This window comes from Pithys albifrons, chromosome 11 (assembly GCF_047495875.1).
Source record: "Pithys albifrons albifrons isolate INPA30051 chromosome 11, PitAlb_v1, whole genome shotgun sequence".
Taxonomy (NCBI): domain Eukaryota; kingdom Metazoa; phylum Chordata; class Aves; order Passeriformes; family Thamnophilidae; genus Pithys; species Pithys albifrons.
The window spans coordinates 2,945,929-2,973,259 of NC_092468.1; the positions used below are offsets into that span (position 1 = coordinate 2,945,929).

General features: G+C 55.5%; 2 protein-coding genes across 3 annotated transcripts in view; one reads left to right on the top strand and one right to left on the bottom strand.

Annotated features, from left to right (window-relative positions):
- SLCO2A1 (solute carrier organic anion transporter family member 2A1) overlaps positions 1–21,146 on the top strand; it is a 37,769-nt gene extending 16,623 nt beyond the window's left edge. The window contains exons 3-14 of one of the 2 annotated variants that reach the window (XM_071566582.1): positions 3,858–4,029; positions 8,549–8,764; positions 9,773–9,871; positions 11,446–11,579; positions 12,622–12,703; positions 14,136–14,300; positions 15,431–15,620; positions 17,115–17,274; positions 17,617–17,786; positions 20,068–20,132; positions 20,247–20,370; positions 20,500–21,146. In XM_071566582.1, coding sequence (XP_071422683.1) covers positions 3,858–4,029; positions 8,549–8,764; positions 9,773–9,871; positions 11,446–11,579; positions 12,622–12,703; positions 14,136–14,300; positions 15,431–15,620; positions 17,115–17,274; positions 17,617–17,786; positions 20,068–20,132; positions 20,247–20,370; positions 20,500–20,620 — 1,698 coding nt within the window. In that variant the 3' untranslated portion in view covers positions 20,621–21,146. The remainder of the gene's footprint in view (positions 1–3,857; positions 4,030–8,548; positions 8,765–9,772; positions 9,872–11,445; positions 11,580–12,621; positions 12,704–14,135; positions 14,301–15,430; positions 15,621–17,114; positions 17,275–17,616; positions 17,787–20,067; positions 20,133–20,246; positions 20,371–20,499) is intronic. The other variant, XM_071566583.1, reaches the window with a different exon arrangement.
- Positions 21,147–24,956: 3,810 nt separating this feature from the next.
- The window catches only part of SRPRB (SRP receptor subunit beta), an 82,039-nt gene continuing 79,664 nt past the window's right edge, over positions 24,957–27,331 (bottom strand). The window contains exon 8 of the mRNA XM_071566675.1: positions 24,957–26,859. Within this exon, the coding sequence (XP_071422776.1) occupies positions 26,649–26,859 (211 nt within the window). The 3' untranslated portion in view covers positions 24,957–26,648. The remainder of the gene's footprint in view (positions 26,860–27,331) is intronic.

The following is a 27,331-nucleotide window of genomic DNA, read 5'->3' on the forward strand; positions in this document are numbered from 1 at the left end:
TTGTGTGGTGATGGCTCTGTGGCCACGGGCTGACTTTCACAGGATAGAACCCCACAATGGTCTGGGTTGGAAGGGACCTTAAAACCCATCTCATTCCACCCCCTGACATGGGCAGGGACACCTCCCTCCAGCCCAGGTTGCTCCAAGCCCTGTCCAACCTGGCCTTGGACACTCCCAGGGATGGGGCAGCCCACCATGGTTTGGGTTGGAAGGGACCTTAAAGCTCATCCAGTTCCACCCCCTGCCATGGGCAGGGACACCTCCCTCCAGCCCAGGTTGCTCCAAGCCCTGACCAACCTGGCCTTGGACACTCCCAGGGATGGGGCACCCAGAGCTTCTCTGGGCACCTGTGCCAGGGCCTGCCCACCTTCATGGGGAGGAATTTCATCCCAGAATCCCATCTCACCCTTCCCTCTGTCACAGTCTGAGGCAAATTGCTGAGCTGGCTTAGGAGTTCCTCACAAACATTTTTTAACCAGGGACTCCTCTGGAGTGAGTTTTCCCCTTCAGATGGTCAGGAGTCATGTCCTTCCTGGTAGCTCTTCAAGGCCAACTAGGAAAAGACCTGCTGATGGAGACTTCATGTTGCTGGCACAGAAAAAGTGCCTGGTGAGCCCCTTGGTGAGCCCCTTGGTGAGCTCCATGGTGAACCCCTTGGTGAGATCCTTGGTGAGCTCCTTGGTGAGCCCCTTGCTGAGCCCCTTGCTGAGCCCCTTGGTGAGCTCCTTGGTGAGCTCCTTGGTGAGCCCCTTGGTGAGCCCCTTGGTGAGCTTCTTGGTGAGCTCCTTGGTGAGCCCCTTGGTGAGCCCCTTGGTGAGCTCCTTGGTGAGCCCCTTGGTGAGCCCCTTGGTGAGCTTCTTGGTGAGCTCCTTGGTGAGCCCCTTGGTGAGCTCCTTGGTGAGTTCCTTGGTGAGCTCTGTGGTGAGCCCCTTGGTGAGCTCCATGGTGAGCTCCTTGGTGAGCCCGTTGGTGAGCTCCATGGTGAGCCCCTTGGTGAGCTCCATGGTGAGCCCCTTGGTGAGCTCCATGGTGAGCTCCTTGGTGAGCCCGTTGGTGAGCTCCATGGTGAGCTCCTTGGTGAGCTCCATGGTGAGCCCCTTGGTGAGCCCGTTGGTGAGCTCCTTGGTGAGCTCCTTGGTGAGCTCCATGGTGAGCTCCATGGTGAGCTCCTTGGTGAGCCCGTTGGTGAGCTCCATGGTGAGCTCCTTGGTGAGCTCCTTGGTGAGCCCCTTGGTGAGCTCCATGGTGAGCTCCATGGTGAGCCCTTTGGTGAGCCCCTTGGTGAGCCCCTTGGTGAGCTCCTTGGTGAGCCCCTTGGTGAGCCCCTTGGTGAACTCCTTGGTGAGGTCCGTGGTGAGTCCCTTGGTGAGCCCCTTGGTGAGCCCCTTGGTGAGCTCCTTGGTGAGATCCTTGGTGAGCTCCTTGGTGAGCCCCTTGGTGAGCTCCATGGTGAGCTCCATGGTGAGCTCCATGGTGAGCCCCTTGGTGAGCCCCTTGGTGAACCCCTTGGTGAGCCCCTTGGTGAGCTCCTTGGTGAGCCCCTTGGTGAGCCCCTTGGTGAGCCCCTTGGTGAGCTCCTTGGTGAGCCCCTTGGTGAGCCCCTTGGTGAGCCCCTTGGTGAGCTCCTTGGTGAGATCCGTGGTGAGCCATGGGAGGCTCCATCAAGAAGGTGGGCACTGGGAATCCTCCCAGATCCTTGGGGAACTGGATGCCCAGGTCTTACCTCAACAAGCACCTACATTTGGGGTTAAAGGATTGTCTTACATCCTACTGAGCCTTCCCACTGGCTGTGACTTTGTGGGCATCCCTCCCATCCAGGACAACAATCTTTTTGTGTTGGTGCCAAGACCAAAAACCACGGAGAGACAAACAAAGAAGCTCATGTAAATATAAATAAAAGGTTTTCTTAGCCATACATAGAATAACAGAATCATTTGGGTTGGAAAGGACCTTTAAAGGCCATCTAACCCAACTGCCTCCAGTGAGCAGGGACAGCTTCAACATGCCAGAACTGAAATATTGTTTAGCTTGTCCCAGGCTGACAGAGCCCATGGAATGGCAATTTTTGTGGTGTTGGCCCACTTGCCTGAGTGAGCTGAGTGGTTTCATGGCTTTTTAGCTGATTTTATCTGCAGTTGCAGAAGTCCAGAGTCACAAATATTTGCAGGGGGGCTGGACTTTGGAGCTGGGCTCGTGTCCGAGTCACAGCAATGGAGGCAACACTCCTCATTCCTTGCTGTGTTTTGGGGGAGTTGTTGGTCTGTGTCCCACTTCTGACAGGTAACAAGGGACAGGACAAGGGGAAAAGGTCTCAAGTTGTGCCAGGGGGGGTTTAGTTTGTCTTTGTTGGTCTGTGTCCCACTTCTGACAGGTAACAAGGGACAGGACAAGGGGAAAAGGTCTCAAGTTGTGCCAGGGAAGGTTTAGTTTGTCTTTGTTGGTCTCTGTCCCACTTCTGACAGGTAACAAGGGACAGGACAAGGGGAAAAGGTCTCAAGTTGTGCCAGGGAAGGTTTAGTTTGTCTTTGTTGGTCTCTGTCCCACTTCTGACAGGTAACAAGGGACAGGACAAGGGGAAAAGGTCTCAAGTTGTGCCAGGGGGGGTTTAGTTTGTCTTTGTTGGTCTGTGTCCCACTTCTGACAGGTAACAAGGGACAGGACAAGGGGAAAAGGTCTCAAGTTGTGCCACGGGGGGTTTAGTTTGTCTTTGTTGGTCTGTGTCCCACTTCTGACAGGTAACAAGGGACAGGACAAGGGGAAATGGCCTCAAGTTGTGCCAGGGGAGGTTCAGTTTGTCTATCAGGGAAAGTTTCTTCACTGAAAGGGGGGTCCAGCCCTGGCACAGCTGCCCGGGGCAGTGGTAGAGTCTCCATCCCTTGAAGGATTTCAAAGCCATGTGGATGTGGCAGTTGGGGACACAGGTCAGTGGTGGCCTTGGCAGTGCTGGGGAATGATTAAACTCGATGATCTTAGAAAGCTTTTCCAAGTTTAATAATTCTGTGATTCCCATGGTGTTGGGGGACAGCTGTGGGTGCTGAAAAAAGCCCCCTCCAGACCACAGGGAGGTTGTGAAGCTGTTCCTGCCAACAAGGGATGCCCAGAGGTGGCAGAGGGGCTGGAGGTGCCAGGCTGGCATTGGGAGAACACGCAGGGTGAAGGTGAGGTGCCAGGAGAGGCTGCCCCACTCCTGCTCTTGGGGAGTCAAACATCACGACACAACAGAGCTCTCCACCCTCATGGGCACATTAGAGGGTGTGGTGGTTTTAGCCAGGCCTCAAATCAGCAGGCTCAGAGACTCGACGTAGATTAGGAGAGACAGGGATCACCTGACTGAGTAACCAAAGGGATATTTCATACCAGATGACACAAACCTGAGACATGAGTACAGGAGTGGGAGGTGTTCCCTCAGTTCCATCATGGCCAAAGCAGAGGCAGGACATGCAGCTGCTGCCCTGCTGTCTGGGCCCTGCTGCTGCTGCCACTACTTGTATTTTGTGTGAGTTTCAGGGAAGTAGAAACATTTTGTTGTTATACTTTCTGTTTCTTGCTGGGTGTTTTTGGGGTGCTTGTGGATCCAGAGTGATGGAATCTGTTTTCTGTGGGGAGTTATTTCTTGTTATACCTAAATTGTGTGTGAGTTATATTGTAGTTTTCTCTTAATTTTCTCTTTTCTGTATAAATATATATAGTGATTTAAGCATAAACTGGTTTGAGTTTCAAGGGTTTTTTTCCTTTCTCCCTTTTTCTCAACCGGAGGGAGAAAAGCTTTGACTCTGTGCTGGGCAGTTGGCACTTTGCCAGCTCAACCCAAGACAGAGGGGCTTAACATCTCCCATGGTGTCTTCTGGCATTCCCAGATCGGCAACGTGGTGCTCATCATCTTCGTCAGCTACTTCGGCAGCCGCGTGCACCGCCCGCGGGTGATCGGCGTGGGGGGGCTGCTGCTGGCGCTGGGGGCGTTCCTGGTCACCCTGCCACACTTCCTCTCCGAGCCATACCAGGTCACCGCGCTCGGCACCGGTAAGAGAGGTGCGGTGCTGGTGCACCCACACACACACCCACACACCCCCCCAATCACACCCCCAATCACACACACCCAATCACACACCCACACACACACCCACACACACACCCACACACACACCCACACACACACCCACACACACACCCAATCACACCCCCAATCACACACCCACACACACACCCACACACACACCCAATCACACACCCACACACACACCCACACACACACCCACACACACACCCACACACACACCCAATCACACACCCAATCATACACCCACACACACACCCACACTCACCCAATCACACACACCCAATCACACACCCACACACACACCCACACACACACCCACACACACACCCACACACACACCCAATCACACACACCCAATCACACACCCAATCACACACACACACACACACACACACACACCCAATCACACCCCCAATCATACACCCACACACACACCCACACACACCCCCAATCACACCTCCAATCACACCCCCAATCACACACCCACACACCCAATCACCCACCCAATCACACACCCACGCACACACCCATCCACACATCCACACACTCACACTTACACCCACCCACACAACCACCACCCATCCACACACCCACCCACACACCCATCCACACACACACCCACACCCCCACACCCCCATACACACACCCACACCCACACACACACACCCACACACACCCACCCACATACACACACCCATCTACACCCACACCCACACACCCACTCACACCCACACACCCATCCACTCACATACCCACACACTCACCCGCACACCCACACACTCACAAACCCACCCACGCAACCGAGGGGTCTCCATGCTGGGGTGAGCATGGCTGGGTGCCCAAAGAGAGGGGTGGGCTCCATGGCTCACTGTTGGGGTCACCATTGGTAGGGGTGTGCTGGTTTAAAGGTGAACCAGCAGGAGAAAGGAAACCACAAGAGAGATTATAAGTCAGAGTTACAGTTTAATAACAATATCACAATAAATGCAATGGCACAAAGAGAAATTGGGTTTAACCCCCAAGCCCAGCAGTGTAACCCACCCCCTGGGGCACAAACATAGGGGGGTTTGGTGACCCCTGTGCTGAGCCCCACGTGGTTCCCCCAAGGCCAAAGGCAAAGGAAGGGACAAACCTGTTGGTGCAGATGATGGCTCAGTCTGGTGGAGAGTGGGGGGCTCCTCCTGGCCAGGGTCTGCTCCTCCTCTGGATCCAATGAGTGGTCCCAGAAGTCCCCAAAGCCCAAGATTGTCTCCCCTCAGGTTTGGGTGGGAGCCCCCAGTGCCTCCCCCAGGGCAGGGAGTTCCACAGTGGGGGATCTGACTCTGGCAGTCAGGGGGGATTTTGGAATGGTTGCTGGCCCCTGAGCAGAGCTGAGCCCTCAGGTGGGTGTGGAGGTGCCAAGGAGTCCCTGCAGGGCAGTTCTCCCAGCTCCTCTGCCAGGCTTCTTTCCCAGCCAGCTCCCAGCCTGAGGGCTCAGCTGTGCCCTGGGCAGCTGCTGCCAATGGGCCATTGGGAACAGTTGCTGGGCAATGGCCCAGAGGGTTTAGAATGCCCAGCTTTGGTCACACCCACACAGGGACAAACTGGTCCCACCTGCTGAACTGGGACAAGGGGTGAAGGGAGGGTTAATGACAGTCAGAAGAGCTCAGGCACAGCAACATCAGAAGCCTTGATCAGAAGGCTTTATTTTTAATTTCAGCTTCACCTTTATGTGCTCTTGTACCCAACATGCCATCACACTGTTGGTTAGTCACCTCACCAGGCATACATGGAAACATTGTACTGGCTCCAAGGTATCCCACATTCTACAGGTGGCTCCTGCTCCTTAAGGGTGCACCCAAACTGCTTTCCTTCGAGGGTACACTCTGAACTGCTCCATATCAATCTCTTCATCAATCACCTCAGACATCAGGAGATCCACACACACACTGTCACCCCTACAACACACATGATTCAAACACAGTGTCTGGGGGAGAGACTGAAGGTCAACCTTTTTTAATTAATTATATCTCTGAAACCCCTTCTGAATGCAGTAATTACATGTGGGATCCCTTCAGCCTCTCCCAGATGTGTTATTCCAGCTGTGCTGTGGTCATAAAATCATGGAAGGGTTTGGATTGGAAGGGACCTTAGGGACCATCTTGTTCCACCCCCTGCCATGGGCAGGGACACCTCCCACCAGCCCAGGTTGCTCCAAGCCCTGTCCAACCTGGCCTTGGACACTCCCAGGGATGGGGCAGCCACAGCTTCTCTGCCCAACCTGTGCCAGGGCCTCACCTTTATAAGGCAGAATTCCTTCCAATATCCTATGTAGTCCTACCCTCTGACAGTGTGAAATCCACAGGTTTGTGGTCCCCCCAGTCCCTTGTCCAAAGTCCCTCCCCATCTCTCTTGGAGCACCTTCAGGCACTGGAGGGTGCTCTGAGTCTCCCTGGAGCCCTTTCTTCTTCAAGCTCAGTAACAGAGAATGTCCTTCCATGTGCATTGATAAAATACACTCCAGAACAAACTGTTTAACCACATGAATGTGCTCTTGTAAATCTGCTTCCCTCCTGGCTGGGCCCACCCCTGTCCCTTCAGGTGTCTCAGCACCCATGTCCCTGCTTTCTGCATGGGTGCTGTGTGTCCCTCCAGCCTGTTCCTGAGCATCCTGGACCAGGTTTGCCTTCTGTGGCACCTAAAGGTCCTCCAAAGCTGCAGCTCTGCCTGGTGATGGCAGTGCTGGTATTAATGCTGTGAGTGGTGCTGTGAGTGCTGCTGATGGGACAGCAAATCCGAGGCAGAAGCTCCGGGATTCAGGAGGTGCTGGTCCTGCTGCTGGTGCCCTTTGGGACTGTGGACAAATCACGTCCCTCCTGGCTCTTTCTGGGGCACTGGTACATCTCCTGAGAGGGCTCAAAGGCTCTGTAGTACCTTGCTCAGAGGCTTTGGGATTTTCTGATCCATGCCAGGACAGCTTTTCCCTTATCTTGCTGCATCAGGGCTTAAAACTGAAAGAGAGCAGAATTAAATTGGATATTAGGAAAGAAATTCCTCCCTGGCACAGGTTGGGCAGAGAAGCTGTGGCTGCCCCATCCCTGGGAGTGTCCAAGGCCAGGCTGGATGGGGCTTGGAGCAACCTGGGCTGGTGGAAGGTGTTCCTGCCCATGGCAGGGTTGGAATGGGATGGGCTTTAAGGTCCCTTCCAACCCAAACCATTTTAGGGTTCAATGATAGAGCAAAGACCTCCTGGCCCCAGGGCTTGTTCTGTTCTGTAAGCCTTTTTATCCACACTAAGGCAGCCTACTGGTTTAACTGAGCAGAAGAACCTGCCCCACCTGCCACAAGGTGGGCTTTGACCTTTCCAACAAGCCCAAGCCCTTGGATGCTGAGGAGCCTTGCTCTCCTCAGGGGTTGCCATCTCTGAAAACCAGCTCTCTGCTGGTCCTCACCCCTGTGATTTTTGAGTCAGACAGTTTGGAGAGTAAATCAGGCATCACATGCCAAGTTTTCCAACAGCTTAAATTCCTGCACCAGGGTATGAACAGGTCAGGAGTTGGGACAGGGGCTGCTCTTACTGTGGAGAAAAGACGAGGAAGGAGCAGGAATTCCTTTGCTCCCTGCCCAGAGTCTCAGCCCAGCATTTGTGCTCTGTGTAGTCCCTTGTATGGGTATTTATGTACAACAGTAAGAAAACTGGCCAGGAATTCCATGGAAAACTCAGTGGTCAGGTAATTCTGATGCCCTGGTTGATTAGTGTGAGATTTGTGTCCAGCCACAGAGCATGATCATAACCAGGAGTCACTGAAAAGGCCCAAGGGAAGTACCAAGAGCTGTGTTTGACCTGCAAGTTCTGTACATGGTGCAATCCCTGCAGAACCCCCTTGCTGAACTGCACAAGATTAGAGGGTGGACTGTGCAAAACCAGAGCACCAGGGCAAAGGTTCTGACACTGTCAGGGTTGCCTGGGCCATGGAGAAGAACAAATTCACCCTGTGAGGAGCCCAGGAAGATCCTCCAGTTCAGGGTGGAGCTTTCATGGCAGTTTGGAGCAGGGTGAAGATCCCCCCAGGTCTGGACTGTAGGAAGAAGCACGAGGCATGTTTTGGAAGGAGCTGGGCTGCTCCTGAGTGAGGAGGACAGTGGAAATTCAGGGGCAGAATGTCCTCAGGGCAGCCAGGTCATCCCAGGAGGCATCACCCCAGGTACCACATGGGAGGGAAGATCACCACAGACAACAGAAACCAGCCCTGGGGTGGGTTTGCCCTCATGGAACTACAGCATGACCTCCAAAAGTTTGGTTAAAACCCCAGCCTGGTTGTTTGGTGCCCTGCCCCCTGTGTACTACTCCAGAGGAAGAGCAAGGTGATGAGAACTGCTAAATAAAATGACTAATCCATCCAAAATCCAGCAGGTTGTGCCTACTCAGCCACTTGGGAGATTCCTGCTATTGGTGTGGGAGGGGGCAAGGGATGTGCCCAGTGTTGTAATGCTCATTTTTCTCCTTTTCAGGTAACAAAAGCCAGGGACAGGCTGAGCTCTGCTATGCAGAGAATAAATTTGTGTGCCCAAATGCCACCCAGGACCCCCAGAAGGAGGCCAGCAGCATCTGGGCCATGATGGTCATTGCCCAGCTGCTGGCTGGCATCGGGACCGTGCCCATCCAGCCCTTTGGCATATCCTATGTGGATGACTTTGCAGAAGCCAATAACTCCCCACTCTATGTTGGTAAGTAGGACCATTGCTGGGTATTGTTTTGTCTCCTCCAGACCTCAGAGATAGAATCATAGAATCACAGAATCATAGAATAGATTGGGTTGGAAAAGACCTCTGAGATCATCGAGTCCAACCCTTGGTCCAACTCCAGTCCCTTTACCAGATCATGGCACTCAGTGCCACGGCCAAGCTCAGTTGAAAAACCTCCAGGGATGGGGAATCCACCCCCTCTCTGGGCAGCCCATTCCAATGCCTGAGCACTCTCTCTGCAAAGAATTTCTTTCTGATATCCAACTTCAATTTAAATGATTAGATGACCTGCACCAAACCCATAAGGTCAGAATGTTTCCTTTTGACCCCCTTGGAATGAAAGGATCCAAGTTCCCCCCTTGAAAGAAACACTTCTCACAACATTCTGAACCCGTTTAAAAGGAGATGTTGTCTGGCACTGCACTGACCATAAATGGAACCAGGCTGGGGGTGATGGTGTTTATGTTGTACTGGGGCAACTGGGATCCCCAACAGCCACCCACCAACACAGACATCCCCACAGCCTTGAAGTGACCACCCATACTACAAAGCAACAGGCCTGTCCCATCTTCCTTCATCTTCAGAACCTCCCATGGTCCTTCAGTCCCCTTTCCTTCATCTCCCTTGCAGGTCTGGGAATTCCAAGGGCACTCAGAGGTGGTGGGAGCAGCGACCCCTCACTACAGGGGGAAGAGAAGGATACTCAGGGCTTGGAGCAACCTGGTCTAGTGGGAGGTGTTCCTACCCAGCTCCGTGCCCTGGGCTGGTGATCACAGTGGGGTTGGATCAAGGGTTGGACTTGATGACCTCAGAGGTCTCTTCCAACCCAACTGAGTCTATGATTCCATGATCTGCCACATGACAAAGGGTCGTTTCTCCCCTGTGGGTGCTGTAACACCATTCCTGCCTCTCCTGGGGTGGCAGAGGTGATGCCTGCACAGGAGCTGCTGTTCCCTGCTCACCCTGGCTCTCTCTGCTCCCTTTCCCCAGCCATCCTCTTTGCCATCGCCGTGTTTGGCCCAGCCTTTGGGTACCTGCTGGGGTCTGTGGTGCTGCGGCTCTTCGTGGACATCGGCAGGGTGGACACTGGTAAGTGTTTCTCTAGTAGTGATGGTCCTAAAAACCTCCCGTGAGTCAGGAGGTCCCTCTGGGACAAAAGGTGACAGAAACCACCCATCCTGTGACCCTTAAACCCCTCTGCCCTGGAAACACCTTATTCCTCCACTCTGTCATCCCAAGGAGGATACAGGTGGACTTGAAGCCACCACTGAAGCAGAGCCCTGTGGTAGGGACATGCCCCAGCTCCTGGGGCTGTACTGGTGGTCATGGTTGGGGTCTGACCACCACACTGAGGAGGCATCACACAACCCCAGCCCTGTGGATACACAGGAGGCTCGAGTCTACTCATCCTCCCCCTCCCACCCTTCACCAGCATCTGCAGAGAGAGACCAACCCGACGCCAGTGCAGGATTATTTCCTTTATCAGCAGCATGTGCTTATTATTTCTGGTAACTTAATCACTGAGGAATTCTCCCAGCTCCATCATTAATGTGGCTTTTCCTGTGTTTCCTTAGAGAGATCAGAGCCTGCCTGACAGTTTTGTCCAGTGCCTGATAAGAATAATGAATGAACCTGGGCAGGAAGCTCCAAAGAGCCTTTGGCGGCAGACGGATTTAGCAGCCTCTGCCTGGTCACTCCACGGTGACATCCGAGCTCCAGAGTGGAGTGCTCCTGTTTGGAGAAGCAGGACAATTGTTTCAGCAGGGTGTGGGCTCCTCTCCTGCCACACCCTGGCACGGGGCTCCCACTGGGAGCTGCTCACTGGTCCCTTCCCAGCCACCACATTCCAGCTGGGGGCAGCTGTGGTGCCCCAGCCAAGCCCAGCCCAGCCAAGCCAAGCCAAGCCAAGCCAAGCCAAGCCAAGCCAAGCCAAGCAATCTGTCCCACCTCCCGTGAGCATCTCTTGGCCCAGCTGAAGGATGTCTCTGCTGGAGACAGGGCAGCTCTCCCCTTCTCCTCCTTTTTCCGGAGAAGGCGCCCAGCGTTCCGTGCACTCGGAAATGGGGCTCGTTAACAGCACGGGGCTCGTTAACAGCATGATGCTCATTAACAGCACGGGGCTCATTAACAGCACGGGGCCTTCCCGTGGGCTCCATGAGCACCAAGTGACCCAACTGGAACAATGGGAGGGCAATTCTTTCCAGGAAAGTGGCTGTGCCTTTTCCTGGTCCCTGTCTTGGCTCAGCATCCCTGGCAGGCAGCATGGTCCAAAGCCACTGTATCCACCAGGAGGAGGAGGAGGATGGAGCTGGAGCCTTTAATCGCTGCCTGATGGGCTGGCTTGGGGTGGGGAGGTTGGACCTGGGCCATCAGGGTGCCTCCATGCTGACCAAACCCACCCTGCAGCCATGTGGGAGGCACAGCACAGCTGGCATGAGTGGCAGGGCAGGGTCCTGTCCAAGGGAAGGAAAAACCCAACCAGGACTGGTCTTGCTGCCAACGCTGAGGAGGAACATCCACCTCCATCCGTTTGCTCTTCCATGCCAGTGGAGAGACCCTTGGTCTGTGCCCAGGAGGACCCTTCATGCTTCCCCAGTCCATATTTTCATGAGCATTTGTCCCTTTTTCCCCTGGAGCTCCTGCAGTGTGTCCCTGTCTTACAGCGACCCTGGGCCTGACGCCGCGGGACCAGCGCTGGATCGGAGCCTGGTGGCTGGGGCTGCTCATCTCCTCAGCCTGCCTGGTGCTCACCTCCATCCCTTACTTCTTCTTCCCCCGGTACATGCTGAAAGGAGAGGTGAGAGCTCATCTCCTGAGAGGCTGGAACATCTTGGAGACAGGGAAATGCTCAGGGAGAGGGAATATCTGCTCCCAGAGAAGTGGAAGGGAAGAAGGGAGCCCAGCAACCCTTGCCCATTAAAATAAATTTTACAAGGTGCAAAAATATTAAAAATTCTCATTTGGGTGTTTTCAAAGCCAAGCCCCACTGGGTTTGTCACAAAAACACTTCAGTTGTGTTTTGAAATTGTTTAATCATCCATTCTATAAAGCTCAAAATCAAACCCCAAATATGTCCTGGTTATGGCTAAAGGACTCCTCAGACTTGAGCTGAGCTGACTCCAGCTTTCATTTTCAGACTTTTTTGCAGAGTTAAAAGAGAAGTCTCCTGTCAGGGTTCAGAAAAGGAAACCTTTCCAACTTCTTAAAGCCTTCCAAAGCAGGAAAAGCTGTTGCCTGGCCATTCTGCTCAGGGGCTGCAGAGATGTTTGAGATAATTCCTCCCTTTAATCACAGGATCACAGAACGGTTTGGGTTGGAAGGGACCTTAAAGCCCATCTCAATCCACCCCCTGTCATGGGCAGGGACACCTCCCACCAGCCCAGGGTGCTCCAAGCCCTGTCCAGCCTGGCCTTGGACACTTCCAGGGATGGGGCAGCCACAGCTTCTCTGGGCAACCTGTGCCAGGGCCTGCCCACCCTCACAGGGAGCAATTCCTTCCCAATATCCCATCTATCCCTGCCCTCTCACAGTGGGAAGCCATTCCCTGCGTCCTGTCCCTCCATCCCTTGTTCCCACTCCCTCTCCAGCTCTCCTGGAGCCCCTTTAGGCACTGGGAGGGGCTCTCAGGTCTCCCTGGAGCCTCCCCAGCTCTCCCAGCCTGGAGAGGTGCCCAAGGGTGGGTCAGCTGGGGCTTTGCTGTGTTTGTCAGGGTTGGTTGGGGGTGGAAGGCACCTGGGACAGACCCTGCCCCTCCTGAGCCTTGCTGTGCTCCAGGACGGCCCTGGCCACCCATGGGTGCTCCCCTGTCACCACAGCCTGCTCCTGTCTCCCTCCCCCAGGACCGGAATGCCAAGGCTGGAATGCTCAGGAAGATGGAGCCGGGAGCGGCCGAGGAGACCTCCCTGCTGGAGTTCATCAAAAGTAAAGGGCTGGCACATCCAGGAGGGGTGGCTGGGGATGCTGGGCCGTGCTGGGTGGGTGGGCACCACCACGAGGGGCATTTCAAGCCAAGGAGGCTTGTTGGGAGCCTTTGAGCCTGTCCAGCAGGTTGTGTGGAGATGGCAGGACTGGCTGTGGCACCTCGAGGGCTGCAGCTCACCCCTCCCTAGGGGAAGGCTGGCACAGCCTCCCTCCTGCTCCAAGCAGTGCTCAGGTCTGTGGGGCCTCACTTGTTTAGTTTGAGGACCTTAAGATGGGATGAGTGTGCTAGAAAAGGGGCCCAGGGAGGTTTAAGCCCAGCTCCAGGGTGGGCACAGGGCTGCCAGTGCCACCAGTGTCACCAGTGCCACACCTCAAGGACATCCCCCCACTGCAGCTGGCACTGCTCTGTTTGTGTGTAGCCAACATGGGCTTGAGGGGGATGTCACTGGTGAGGGACCAGGTTAATGACTCCCTTCAGCTCCATGATGACTTTGTCCCAGATAAAGCCCCTCCCTCTGTCCCTCTCCATCCACCACAGTCATACCCTGGAACTTCCAGCTCTCTCTTCTCCATCTCACTGGATTTTTTGGATGGATGATGCTGGCTGACCCCAGTACTCACTGCCAATTAGTAAAGCTCATTAGAGACCAAATAAGCAGAGCTGGTCCCCAGGAGCCTGGAGTCCATCTGCTGACAGAGCTGGGGGACATAATGTCCCACCAGGAAAACACTGCTCATCCATGGTCCTGCCAGCTGCTGGGAACATCAGGGTGCCTTCCCTCCCCCTTTCCCATGGCCACAGACACCTCCAGTAGATGGTCAGCATCCCACAGACATCCCCAGTAGATGGTCAGCACCCCACAGACATCCCCAGTAGATGGTCACCATCCCCAGTAGATGGTCAGCATCCCACAGACACCTCCAGTAGATGGTCAGCATCCCACAGACACCTCCAGTAGATGGTCAGCACCCCATAGACACCTCCAGTAGATGGTCAGCATCCCACAGACACCTCCAGTAGATGGTCAGCATCCCACAGACATCCCCAGTAGAGGGTCAGCATCCCACAGACACCTCCAGTAGATGGTCAGCATCCCACAGACATCCCCAGTCGATGGTCAGCATCCCACAGACATCCCCAGTAGATGGTCAGCATCCCCAGTAGATGGTCAGCATCCCCAGTAGATGGTCAGCATCCCACAGACACCTCCAGTAGATGGTCAGCATCCCACAGACACCTCCAGTAGATGGTCAGCATCCCACAGACATCCCCAGTAGATGGTCAGCATCCCACAGACACCTCCAGTAGAGGGTCAGCATCCCACAGACCTCCTCACTGGGAACAACCCAGGGTGGGGTTTTCTTCCCAGTACAAGTTGCTGGTCTGATGGTCACACAACCAAAAGACATTTTTCTTGCTGTTTCCCTGTAGGATTTCCAAAGATCTTCCTCAGGCTGCTGCTCAACCCCCTCTTCATCCTCCTGGTGCTGGCTCAGTGCAGCTTCTCCTCGGTCATTGCTGGCCTGGCCACCTTCCTCAACAAATTCCTGGAGAAGCAATACGGGGCCTCGCCCTCCTACGCCAACTTCCTCATAGGTGGGAACGGATGGGGGCAAAAGTACCCACCAGCCCAGAGCCACCTGCTTGTATTCCTCAGGCTTTTCAAATTCCTGCAGGAGAATTATAGAATGGATTGGGTTGGAAAAGACCTCAGAGATCAGCAAGTCCAACCCTTGATCCAACCCCACTGTGATCACCAGCCCAGGGCACAGAGTGCCCTGGGCTGGTGATCACAGTGGGGTCGGATCAAGACATGGTGGATTCTCACTCAGTGCCACATCCACAGAATCACAGAATCATAGAATGGATTGGGTTGGAAAAGACCCCTGAGATCATCAAGTCCAACCCTGGGTCCAACTCCAGTCCCTTTACCAGATCATGGCACTCAGTGCCACGGCCAAGCTCAGTTGAAAAACCTCCAGGGATGGGGAATCCACCCCCTCTCTGGGCAGCCCATTCCAATGCCTGAGCACTCTCTCTGCAAAGAATTTTTTTCTGCTCTCCAACTTCAATTTCCCCTGGCAGAGCTTGAGCCCATCGTGCCCCCTTGTCCTATTGCTGAGTGCCTGGGAGAAGAGACCAACCCACACCTGGCCAGAACTTCCCTTCAGGGAGTTCCAGACAGTGCTGAGGTCACCTCTGAGCCTCCTCTTCTCCAGGCTAAACACCCCCAGCTCCCTCAGCCTCTCCCCACAGCACTTGTGCTCCACTCCCTTTTCCTCAGCTGGGTTGGAAGAGACCTCTGAGATCACCAAGTCCAGCCCTTCATCCAACCCCACTGTGATCACCAGCCCAGGGCACTCTGTGATCACAGTGGGGTTGGATGAAGACATGGTGGATTCTCACTCAGTGCCACATCCATAGAATCACAGACTCATAGAATCAGTTGGGTTGGAAAAGCCCTTTGAGATCATCAAGTCCAACCCTGGGTCCAGCTCCAGTCCCTTTACCAGATCATGGCACTCAGTGCCACGGCCAAGCTCAGTTTAAAACCCTCCAGTCACCGGAAAGTCATTTTTGGATGAGACTTGGGGTTCACCTTGGGGTGGTTGGTGATTTTGCTGGCCTGAGGTTTCCCAGTTGGATAACGGTGGGGTCTGCAGGTTCTCCCAGGCCCCATGAGGTCCACCCCTCAGGCCCCCCCTGATGGCTCCATGTCCCTGCAGGAGCTGTGAACCTGCCGGCGGCAGCGCTGGGGATGCTCTTGGGAGGGGTCGTCATGAAGCGCTTTGCCTTCTCCCTGAGGGCCATCCCCCGCTTCGCCGTGGTGGTGCTCGTCTTCTCCATCCTCATCTGCCTCCCCATCTTCTTCATGGGCTGCTCCACGGGGCCCATCAAGGACATCTACCCCCCCAGGTAAGGCTGCTCCCAGCTCCCTGTGCCTCCAGCTCCTGTCCTGCCCATCCATGGGGAGGGAAGCCACCGAGTGAAGAGGCAGCAGACCCCGCCAAGCTGCTCCTTGCTCCTGGATCCCACTGCCCAGAGGAGATCCAAGCCCCTCACAGCACAGAGAGCTCAGGAGGTCACTTATCCTTGAGTTCCTACAATCAGGATGTGTTTTTCCCTCTGGATTTTTAGGGGGAAATCAGTGATTTTAGTGCCCATGTCCACATCACCTCACACTCTCCCTGAGTTCCAGCTGGATGTCACCTCTCTCCTCACCTCGGTGGCTGCAGGTTGTGCTCACAAAAACACACAGCCTGAATTTCAAGCAAAGTGCTAGCAATTTTTTTAAAAAATATTCTTACAGTCTGGTCTTTCCTGCATGGAGCTCTTTTAAAATTCAGACTCTTCTTTTCAGACCCAGGGCTTGTTTCATACCTCTGACAGGTTGGTAGATGCACTGCTTTTAGACTTTAACTGAACCCCATAAAATTAGTGAATAAACAAATCCCTGGAAGCCAAAAATTCCAGAACTTTCTCTCTCAGATGTTCTGTGATGCCTCAGGAGTGGTGCCTTGTGTACTTACCTTCTGTTGAGTAGTCCAGTTTCTCCCACATTCAGGATGCTATTTCTTTTCTATTCCTGCTGGTGTGTTGTGGTTGTAATTCCAGAAGAAGAAACTCCAAACATTTAGTCTTAATACAATTTCTTCGAGGAGATCCAAGTAGATATCTCAGCACAGCCAACAATCTGCTGGGAAATGGGGGTCAACACACCTCTGTGGACCTTCACCACGGCTTTTCAAGAGAAAAATGGCATTTAGATACCACAAAATCTTGATGCAAAGTGCGTTGTGCTCATTTCCCTGTGGAAATACCAGCAAGGAAGAGGTTTCTGGTGCCAGTTTCCCGCAGGAATGGAGCAGCCCCATCCCATCCTGCCCAGGGGCAGCTCCCTGGTGCCACATTCCCGTGGGATTCAGGCTGTGCCACCTGGCAGATGCCCTCCCTCAGGTGGGGAGGCAGGAGAGGACAGATCCCTGGCTTTGTTCTCTCTCCTTCCACGCTGTCATCAGGCTTGTTTGGGAACGTGCCCCCTCCCAGTTTGTCTGTGTGGTGTTCCCAGCTGGGGCTGTTCCCACAGCTGTTTGTGCAGCTCTGGATGGAGCCCAGGCCCATTTCTCCAGCCATTTGGCCCATTCGTTTTCAGCTGGGAAGGGGGAAAAAAAACCCCCAGAGTGTGTGAGGACTTGTTTGCAGCCATAACATAATTCCTGCCACTTTCCCTGTCCCCTTCCAGAGGCACCTGCAGGGATCAGGGGCTGGCAGGGGGCCAGGCTGCTGCTGGAAGCATCCCAGTCCAAACAGCTACAGCAAAACCAACTAGCAAGAGGGATTATTTTTTTTTCTTCTTTCTGTGCTATTTCTTAATTTCCCCCCCCGTTTTTCTCTCCTCCTTTTTGGCAGCACATCGAGTTCCCAGCAGCAGGTTAAGGCTCCGGAGGGGTGCCACTGCTCCGAGCACATCTTCCACCCCGTGTGTGGGTCCGACAAGGTGGAGTACATCTCGCCCTGCTTCGCTGGCTGCACCGACAGCGCCGCCAACGCCTCCAATCCCAAGGACGTGGTGAGGAAAGCCAGAGGGCTGCAGAGCAGCCTGAACCTCTGCTCGCTGGGGTTTCGGGGAGTGGCGCTGCAGGACTGACAAATGCAGCAAGGCGGTGGCACCTTGAGGTCTAAGCAGGGAGCTGGAGTCCTGGGGAAAGTGCCATGCAGAATTCCTGGGAGTCTGCTCGGAGACACAGGGGTGGTGGCACATCCCATTGCAGGATGCCATGGCCATGCCCTGCAGTTGGAGCTGATGTTCTTGTCAGTGTCCTGCAAAGGGCTGTGGTCGGATGCGTCACTGAACACCCTGCTCTTGGCTTTGGGAGTCTTACGTCTGGTTTGTTCCAAACGTTTCCAACAGATCTACAAGAACTGTTCCCTGATCTCTGCTGGGAACACGATGTCCTCGGCCAAGATAGGCTCCTGTCCACTCAGATGCTCCCACATGCTCCTTCCTGCCATATTCCTCATCTCCTTCGCTGCCCTCGTTGCCTGCCTGTCCCACAACCCCCTCTACATGATGGTGTTACGGTGAGCTGTGGGGCTGGGGGGTCACAGGAGTCACAGGGGGGTGTGATGTGATGTGATGTGATGTGATGGCCCTGGTTGCCTGCCTGTCCCACAACCCCCTCTACATGATGGTGTTATGGTGAGCTGTGGGGCTGGGGGGACACAGGAGTCACAGGGGGGTGTGATGTGATGGCCCTGGTTGCCTGCCTGTCCCACAACCCCCCCTACATGATGGTATTATGGTGAGCTGTGGGGCTGGGGGGACACAGGAGTCACAGGGAGGTGTGCTGTGATGGCCCTGGTTGAGAAGGGTGAGCTGTGAGGTTGGGGGAACACAGGAGTCCCAGGGGAGTGTGATGTGATGGCCCTGGTTGAGAAGGGTGAGCTGTGGGGTTGGGGGGACACAGGAGTCACAGGGGGGTGTGATGTGATGGCCCTGGTTGCCTGCCTGTCCCACAACCCCCTCTACATGATGGTGTTACGGTGAGCTGTGGGGCTGGGGGGTCACAGGAGTCACAGGGGGGTGTGATGTGATGTGATGTGATGGCCTTGGTTGTCTGCCTGTCCAACAACCCCCTCTACATGATGGTGTTATGGTGAGCTGTGAGGTTGGGGGGACACAGGAGTCCCAGGGGAGTGTGATGTGATGGCCCTGGTTGAGAAGGGTGAGCTGTGGGGCTGGGGGGACACAGGAGTCACAGGGGGGTGTGATGTGATGTGATGGCCCTGGTTGCCTGCCTGTCCCACAACCCCCTCTACATGATGGTGTTATGGTGAGCTGTGGGGCTGGGGGGTCACAGGAGTCACAGGGGGGTGTGATGTGATGGCCCTGGTTGAGAAGGGTGAGCTGTGAGGCTGGGGGGACACAGGAGTCAGAGGGGGGTGTGATGTGATGGCCCTGGTTGAGAAGGGTGAGCTGTGGGGTTGAGGGGACACAGGAGTCACAGGGGGGTGTGATGTGATGGCCCTGGTTGCCTGCCTGTCCCACAACCCCCCCTACATGATGGTGTTATGGTGAGCTGTGGGGCTGGGGGGTCACAGGGGTCACTGGGGGGGTGTGATGTGATGGCCCTGGTTGCCTGCCTGTTCCACAACCTCCTCTACATGATGGTGTTATGGTGAGCTGTGGGGCTGGGGGGGTCACAGGAGTCACAGGGGGGTGTGATGTGATGGCCCTGGTTGCCTGCCTGTCCCACAACCCCCCCTACATGATGGTATTATGGTGAGCTGTGGGGCTGGGGGGACACAGGAGTCACAGGGGGGTGTGATGTGATGGCCTTCGTTGCCTGCCTGGCTCACAACACGATGGTGTTACGGTGAGCTGTGGGGTTGGGGGGACACAGGGGTCACGGGGGGGGGTTGATGTGATGGCCCTGGTTGAGAAGGGTGAGCTGTGGGGTTGGGGGGACACAGGAGTCACAGGGGGGTGTGATGTGATGGCCCTGGTTGCCTGCCTGTCCCACAACTCCCTCTACATGATGGTGTTATGGTGAGCTGTGGGGCTGGGGGGTCACAGGAGTCACAGGGGGGTGTGATGTGATGGCCCTGGTTGAGAAGGGTGAGCTGTGAGGTTGGGGGGACACAGGAGTCAGAGGGGGGTGTGATGTGATGGCCCTGGTTGACAGGGGTGAGCTGTGGGGCTGGGGGGACACAGGAGTCACAGGGGGGTGTGATGTGATGGCCCTGGTTGCCTGCCTGTCCCACAACTCCCTCTACATGATGGTGTTATGGTGAGCTGTGGGGCTGGGGGGTCACAGGGGTCACTGGGGGGGTGTGATGTGATGGCCCTGGTTGAGAAGGGTGAGCTGTGGGGCTGGGGGGGCACAGGAGTCAGAGGGGGGTGTGATGTGATGGCCCTGGTTGACAGGGGTGAGCTGTGGGGTTGGGGGGACACAGGAGTCACAGGGGGGTGTGATGTGATGGCCCTGGTTGCCTGCCTGTCCCACAACCCCCCCTACATGATGGTGTTATGGTGAGCTGTGGGGCTGGGGGGTCACAGGGGTCACTGGTGGGGTGTGATGTGATGGCCCTGGTTGAGAAGGGTGAGCTGTGAGGTTGGGGGGACACAGGAGTCACAGGGGGGTGTGATGTGATGGCCCTGGTTGCCTGCCTGGCCCGTCTACATGATGGTGTTATGGTGAGCTGTGGGGCTGGGGGGTCACAGGAGTCACAGGGGACTGTGATGTGATGGTTCCCCATGTTGGGATCATTGGGATGTCATAAATGTGCAACCAGCCCAAGTCTTGACCAAATCCAGAGCCGGCACCCTCAGCTCTGACCTGCCTTGGCTTCTCCCCTGCAGGGTGGTGAACCAGGACGAGAAGTCGTTCGCCATCGGCGTCCAGTTCTTACTGATGAGGCTGCTGGGTGAGTGTCCACCTCCTAACGAGCCTGAGGGAGCAGCAGAGGTTTGCTGGAGCCCCAGGAGGTGCTGAACCTGGGCAGGGACAGCAGGCTGACCCCACCCTCTCTTCTCCCAAGCCTGGCTGCCGGCCCCAGCCATGTTTGGAGCCCTCATTGACTCCTCCTGCATCTACTGGCGGCAGCACCAGTGCACCCAGCGCCGCTTCTGCGCCTACTACAACAACGACTTCCTCCGCAACAGGTACCCCTGCCACCTGTGCCCTGTGCCCCTGCGGGCAGAGATGGCCACAGGGGTGGTCCCCAGCTCAGCCTGGGGCCGGCTGGAGGTGCCACCTCCACACATGGCATCTCCCTGCCCTTTTTCCCACAGATACCTGGGGCTGCAGGTGGGCTACAAGGTGGTGGGCACCGTCCTGCTCGCCCTCATCGGCTGGAAGGTGAAGAGGAGCAAGGAGTACAACGTGCAGGAGAAGGCAGCGGGGCTGGTGTAGCCCCACCAGGACTGACTCCACACCCCACCACCCACTGCCAGTCCTTTGTCTTGTTTGGGTTTGTTTGACCTCCCATGGCAGCGGCTCCACCTCAGCAGCTCCGAGCTCCGATCCTAGCCCAGGGCACCGCCGTGCTCCCGGCCAGGGATGCTCCGTGCCAGCCCCAGCCTGGGCAGGGCTTCAAACAGGCTCTCCAGCTGCACTTGCCCACCACCCTGGGGAGCCCCCCAGCAGCTGGATCAGGAGGCAGACAAGGCTGGAACTCAGGGACCCAGAGAAGTGCCTGCTGTGGGCGACAGTCCCTGCTCCGGTGTGACATTCCCAGCCAGGGAGAGCCTTCCCAGCTGGACCAGGAGCAGGGATGTGGCTGCCAGCCCTGAGGGGCTGCCCAGTGTCCCCCCATGCCTCAGAGAGGCCAGCGTGGACACCGCACACGTGCTGTGACAAGTTATCACGAGGGGTTTATTGCAGAACATTTGGGGTTTGTTGCTCTTTTTATTTTTTAAATAAAGGTCACTTTTCCAACTGTTGTGCTGTCCTGGTCTCCCCCCACCTCCAGAGCTGTCCCCAGCAGTCAGGCAAGGCAGGGGGGGTGCTGTGCTGAATCACAGACTGTTCTGAGTTGGAAGGGACCCCCAAGGATCATCGAGTCCAACTGAAGGGAATGGATCAAACCCACGATCTTGGAGTTACCAGCACCGAGCTCCACCCAGCTGAGCTCATCCCAGTAGGTTGCAGGTGGTGTTGGGGGGGGCAGGGGGCTGCAGGTACAGACTGTGGGTGGAGGGGGTCACAGGCTGTTGGCACAGGGCGGTGGGGAGGCTGGAGTGGGCTCTGGGCAGGGGCAGGTGGGCAGGGTGGGTCTGCATGGCAGGTGCAGGGGTGGGGGAGATGGGGGTCAGAAACCTGCAGGAAGGGTCTGTGGGCAGGGGGCTGTGGGCATGGGCTGTGGGCACAGGGCTGTGGGCAGGGGCTGTGGGCACAGAGCTGTGGGCAGGGGGCTGTGGGCATGGGCTGTGGGCAGGGGGCTGTGGGCAGGGGGCTGTGGGTGTAGGCACAGCATAGGCATGTGCAGGCAAGGTCTGTGGGCAGGGGGCTGGTCAGAGGGTGCCAGGAAGGGTCTGTGGACAGGGGGCTGGTCAGAGGGGGCTGGTCACAGGGTGGCAGGAAGGGTCTGTGGGCAGGGGGGGCTGTTCAGAGGGGGGCAGGAAGGGTCTGTGGGCAGGGGGCTGGTCAAAGGGTGGCAGGGAGAGTCTGTGGGCAGGGGGCTGTTCTGAGGGTGGCAGGGAGGGTCTGTGGGCAGGGAGCTGGTCAGAGGGGGGCAGGGAGGGTCTGTGGGCAGAGGGCTGGTCAGAGGGGGCAGGAAGGGTCTGTGGGCAGGGGGCTGTTCAGAGGGGGGCAGGAAGGGTCTGTGGGCAGAGGGCTGGTCAGAGGGGACAGGAAGGGTTTGTGGGCAGGGGCTGCTCAGAGGGGGGCAGGGAGGGTCTGTGGGCAGGGGCTGCAGGCAGGATGGAGGGGGATAGAGGAACAGAGCTGCAAGAGCAGAATTTTTTGACCTGAGGCTCTCCCCCTTTGATTTATTGGCACAGATCAATTTTCATGTGTGGTTGCTTGAGCTGGTGCCTCAAGAGGAACCATGAACAAAGAAATCCCTGGGCAATCATCCCCTCCCAAGCTGCATTTCCCCTCTCTCACAGTCCTGACCAAGGACCCTCTCAGGGCTGGGCTCCTTCTCACCCCTCCAGGCTTTGCTGCTCCAGCCCCAAATTGCTCCTTCAGCCCCCAGGGGGGTTCTGGGAGGGTGTGGTGGGTTCTGGAGTCCACACTGACAGGGCTGGTACAGTTCAGAACACAACCCATGGGCTGTCTGCTCCAGTTACCAATTTCAAAGTAATATTTAAGCTGCAGTTTTGTTTATTCCAACCATTATTAACGACCTTGACTATTATTAATGAGGAGACTATTATTAATGAGGCTCAGAGGTGACCTCAGCACTGTCTGGAACTGCCTGAAGGGAAGTTCTGGCCAGCTGGGGGTTGGTCTCTTCTCCCAGGCACTCAGCAATAGGACAAGGGGGCACGATGGGCTCAAGCTCTGCCAGGGGAAATTGAAGTTGGAGAGCAGAAAGAAATTCTTTGCAGAGAGAGTGCTCAGGCATTGGAATGGGCTGCCCAGAGAGGGGGTGGATTCCCCAGCCCTGGAGGTTTTTCAGCTGAGCTTGGCCGTGGCACTGAGTGCCATGATCTGGTAAAGGGACTGGAGTTGGACCAAGGGTTGGACTTGATGATCTCAGAGGTCTTTTCTAACCCAATCCATTCTGTGATTCTGATTCCATGATCAGTGTCAGCTGCAGGTTCCCCTCAGCTCCATCTCTGAGTGACACAGCACAGGTCACATAAAGTCCAACCTGTGGCTTAACCATTCCAGCTACTCATGTCAAGCACTGACCTACTTTTAAATCATATAAATATTTCAATGCAGAGGGCTCTGGGCAGGGTATGATGGGCCATGGGCTTTTAAATAACCCCTTTCTTTCTTGGGTAAATAATCCCTGTCCTTATCCCAATGCTGTGTGGGCATTGTCCTTTTCCCTGTGCTCTTGGCTCTGCTGCATCCATGCTCATGGAGTCAAGGGAAAGGAGAGGTGAATTTGCTCTGGATCCTTTACAAAATTGAGGTCTGTCCATGCTATTCCCCTTCCCCCTCCACCTGTCACATTTTTTCTGAACACCTTTGGCAACCACCCCCAGGCTGTTGCTGTCCAGGCATTATTTTTGCTTTTCTTTGCCTTTCAGCAGCCTCTCCTCCACTTTCAGGTCCTTTCTGCTATCCCAGATCTCACTGTCCTCATGGATGTCCTCCAAAAACATCTGCCTTTTCCAGGGGGACAGTTTGGAGCACAACCCACAGCAACAAACATTGCCCAGAAGAGCTTTAAAGGACAGTGAGAGCCTCAATCCCTGCAGATGTGTGGATGCAGCTCTGGAGCAGCTGGAGCAGCAGGGACTGAGTTTATTCCATCCCACTGTCCTGCCAAAGCCAGCCCAACACTGCCCAAGGAGCACCATGCCCAGCCAGCACCATGCCCAGGGGCACCATGCCCAGCCAGGCCCATGCCCAGCCAGCTCCATGCCAAGGCTGGCAACAAGGGCAGGAGAGCAAAACACAAAGCACAGAGGGATAAAAAAACCCCAAAATAACACAAACACAAAAAAAAACAAACACGCAAAACTTCCAAACAAAAAGTCCAAACCCCCCTAAGAAAACAACATTCAGAGTTCCCAGTTCTGCCCTTTCCCCTCAGCCACTGGGGAGCAACAGCCCCAAATATTTATCAGCAACGTATTTATGAGCTCTACAACAACTCCACGTCCCAGCAGGGGAAGCTGAGCCATCTCCAGGCAGCTGTGAAGCCCCAGGGTGCACCATGGCTCAAGGAGCAAGCACCATGCCCAAGGAGCACCATGCCCAGCCAGCTCCATGCCAAGGCTGGCAACAAGGGCAGGAGAGCAAAGGACAAAGCACAGAGGGATAAAAAAAACAAAATAAAACACCATGCCCAGCCAGCACCATGCCCAGGGGCACCATGCCCAGCCAGCACCATGTCCAGCCAGCTCCATGCCCAGGAGCACCATGCCCAGCCAGCTCCATGCCAAGGCTGGCAACAAGGGCAGGAGAGCAAAGCACAAAGCACAGAGGGATAAAAAGCCCAAAATAAAACACCATGCCCAGTCAGCTCCATGCCCAGGGGCACCATGCCCAGCCAGCTCCATGCCCAAGGAGCACCATGCCCAGCCAGCTCCATGCCCAGGGGCACCATGCCCAGCCAGCTCCATGCCCAGCCAGCTCCATGCCAAGGTGGGCAACAAGGGCAGGAGAGCAAAGCACAGAGGGATAAAAAACCCAAAATAAAACCACACACACACACAAAATAAACACACAAAACCCCCAAACAAACAAGCTCCAAAAAACCAACATTCAGAGTTTCCAGTTCTGCCCTTTGCCCTCAGCCAATGGGGAGCAACAGCCCCAAATATTTATCAGCAACTTATTTATGAGCTCTGCAACAACTCCATGTCCCAGCAGGGGAAGCTGAGCCATCTCCAGGCAGCTGTGGAGCCACAGGTGCCCCAGCTCTGCCCCCCAAACCACCCTGCTGTGCCCAGCACCAGCCTGGGGTTTGCCTGTGTGTGGCAGCAAAGTGCCTTGTTTTTTAAAGGTTTTTGGTCGTTTTTTGCTATTTGTGATTATCAATTTATCAATTAATTTGTCACTTCTTTAACGTTCAAACTGAGGAATAAACACACCTAAAAAAAAAAACCCAACCTCAAAGCACTGTTTGTGCAGGAAAGGATGTTTATTGACAACACAGAGCAGGAAGACTGAGCCCCAGCCTGGGGGTCTGGGAATGGCCACAGACTCAAGAATAAACATTTAAGCAAAAAAAAATAAATTATTTGAGGAATACTTTTAAAAAGAATAACTTAAAGCCAGCTGTGGCCTCGTGGTAGCTTTGCATCCCCCTCACACAGAGGTTGAGGCTTTGCAGGGAGATGTGTCCTCACAGGAAGAGGCACACAAAGAAACAGCAATTTTTTGCCCCAAAGCACCTCAGCATCGTGGATTTGAAGGAGGCAGCCTTGGATCTCCAGCTCAGGCAGTTCAAAGCATGATAAACAGGCTCCAACAAGAGTCTGGCTGCAGGAAATAAAATAATATAACATCCTTGGGAAACAGAACCCTCCCCACCTCCTGCCTGGAGAGAGGAAGAGCCACTGGGTTTCCAAGACTGGAAATGCAAGATCAGCCACAGGGCTTTGCTGAAGGCTCTTCCTGCTCTTCCCAACACCTGGGAATGCCACAGGGAAGCAGGGAAAGCCCCAGAGGAAGAAAAGAACATGAGATGAGGTGAGTGATGGAGGAAGGACCAAACCAGAGGGGTCTGCCAGGAGCCAGGCACTGCCTCAACCCTCAAGCAACAGGGGAAGCCACAAAAATAAGGGAAAAATGTCCCTGCAGGTGGACTCTGCAAAACTGGGAAAATCTCCCATTTCTTCACCCCTCTTGGAGCAGCTTCCTCAGGAGGAGGGAGCACATTGTTGATTAATTATACAAAAAATAAGACCTTCCTGCAGCCACTGGAGCAGGAGGCAGCAGGGGGCTGCAGGGCAAATGCCTGGCATGCCAGCTCTCACATGGGTATGGATCTCAAACTGTGCCCAGCCCAGAGGTTCATGCCAAGACCCTCCTGTAACTCTGCCAGTGGGACAGTGTGTGCACATGGCTGTGGGAGAACAGAGGGAAAGAAGCTCCCAGGACAGCCCTTCAGCTGAAGAACAGTTCCCAGGAGCTGCCCAAGAGTGGAAACCACCAAAGCCAAGCCCAGGGACTAAAGCAGAGCAGCCAGCCTGGGATGGGCATTTCACAGACCCCTCCAGCCCCACAGGAATGGGGCTGCACCAGTTTGGGAAGGGGAAGGTCCAGACATTGAGGAGAACAGCTTTTTATACTCTCCTCAATGCTTGCCCACCTGAGGGAGCCTGGGCATCAGCAGGGGTGATGTGCAGAGCTCCCCACAGGGAGGGTGGGGACAGCAGTGCCAGCCAGGAGGTGACCTGTGGCTCTGGGAGGCAGCAGAGGGTTGCAAGGATAAGTCAGGGCAGAAGAAAGCACAGACTTCAGTCTCTGGGCCTCACCCAGCAGCACATCCTTCCTACACTGCTTGGCAGCTACCAAATGAAAAGCCTAAAGATTAAAGAAAAGTAGAAGTCCAGAGGGTCAGCTGTCCAGAGGAGGACAAAGGAAGAGGGGAGAGATAAAAACTGCAGCATAAAGAGACAGTTGGAGGAAATCACACCAGCAATTGTCACGTCCCTCCCAAGCCCAGGAACACCAAAGGAAGACACCACAGTGCTGACTTCCAGCTTAAGCTCCTTCTTTCTACAGCAAGATGAGATTTGAGTACTTCAGACCATCTTCTCCCCTTCAGCCCCCAAGTGTCCTGCCCTCCAGCCCTGCCCTCCTCCCTTCAGGCGACCTTCAGCAGCCACTTCTCCAGGCCCTCCAGGTCAGCATCTCCCTCCTCTCCCTTGCTGCCCCGAGCACTGCACTCCACGAATTCCACCTTCATGGGCAGCTGGGAGAAGTCAAAGTCCTTGCCCTTCTTGCCCAGCTGGGCAGGTCCCCCTGAGCTGTCCAGGGTGGTGGGGGCTGCAGAGCGGGTCACCCGCAAGGTGTTGCTGCAGAGAGAGAAGGGAAAGGGTCAGGGATGGGAACCAGGGGAGCACCAGGGATGCTGAGCTGGTTGGGATGCAGCTCTGCCAGCAGGTGCCAGCCACAGCCAGGACAGAGGGCACAGGGACCTGGGGGGACTGAGAGACAGGAAGCTCAACAGGAGCCACCAGTGTGCCCAGGTGGCCAAGAAGGCCAAGGGGATCCTGGCCTGGATCCAAACTAGCGTGGCCAGCAGGCCCAGGGCAGTGACCCTTCCCCTGGACTCTGCCTTGGGGAGGCCACACCTTGAGTGTTGTGTTCAGTTCTGGGCCCCTCAGTTGAGGCAAGAGATTGAGGGGCTGGAGCGGGGCCAGAGAAGAGCAACGAGGCTGGAGAAGGGACTGGATGTGGCACTGAGTGTCCTCTGAAACACCTCCAGGGACAGAGAATCCACCATGTCTTGATCCAACCCCACTGTGATCACCACCCCAGGGCACA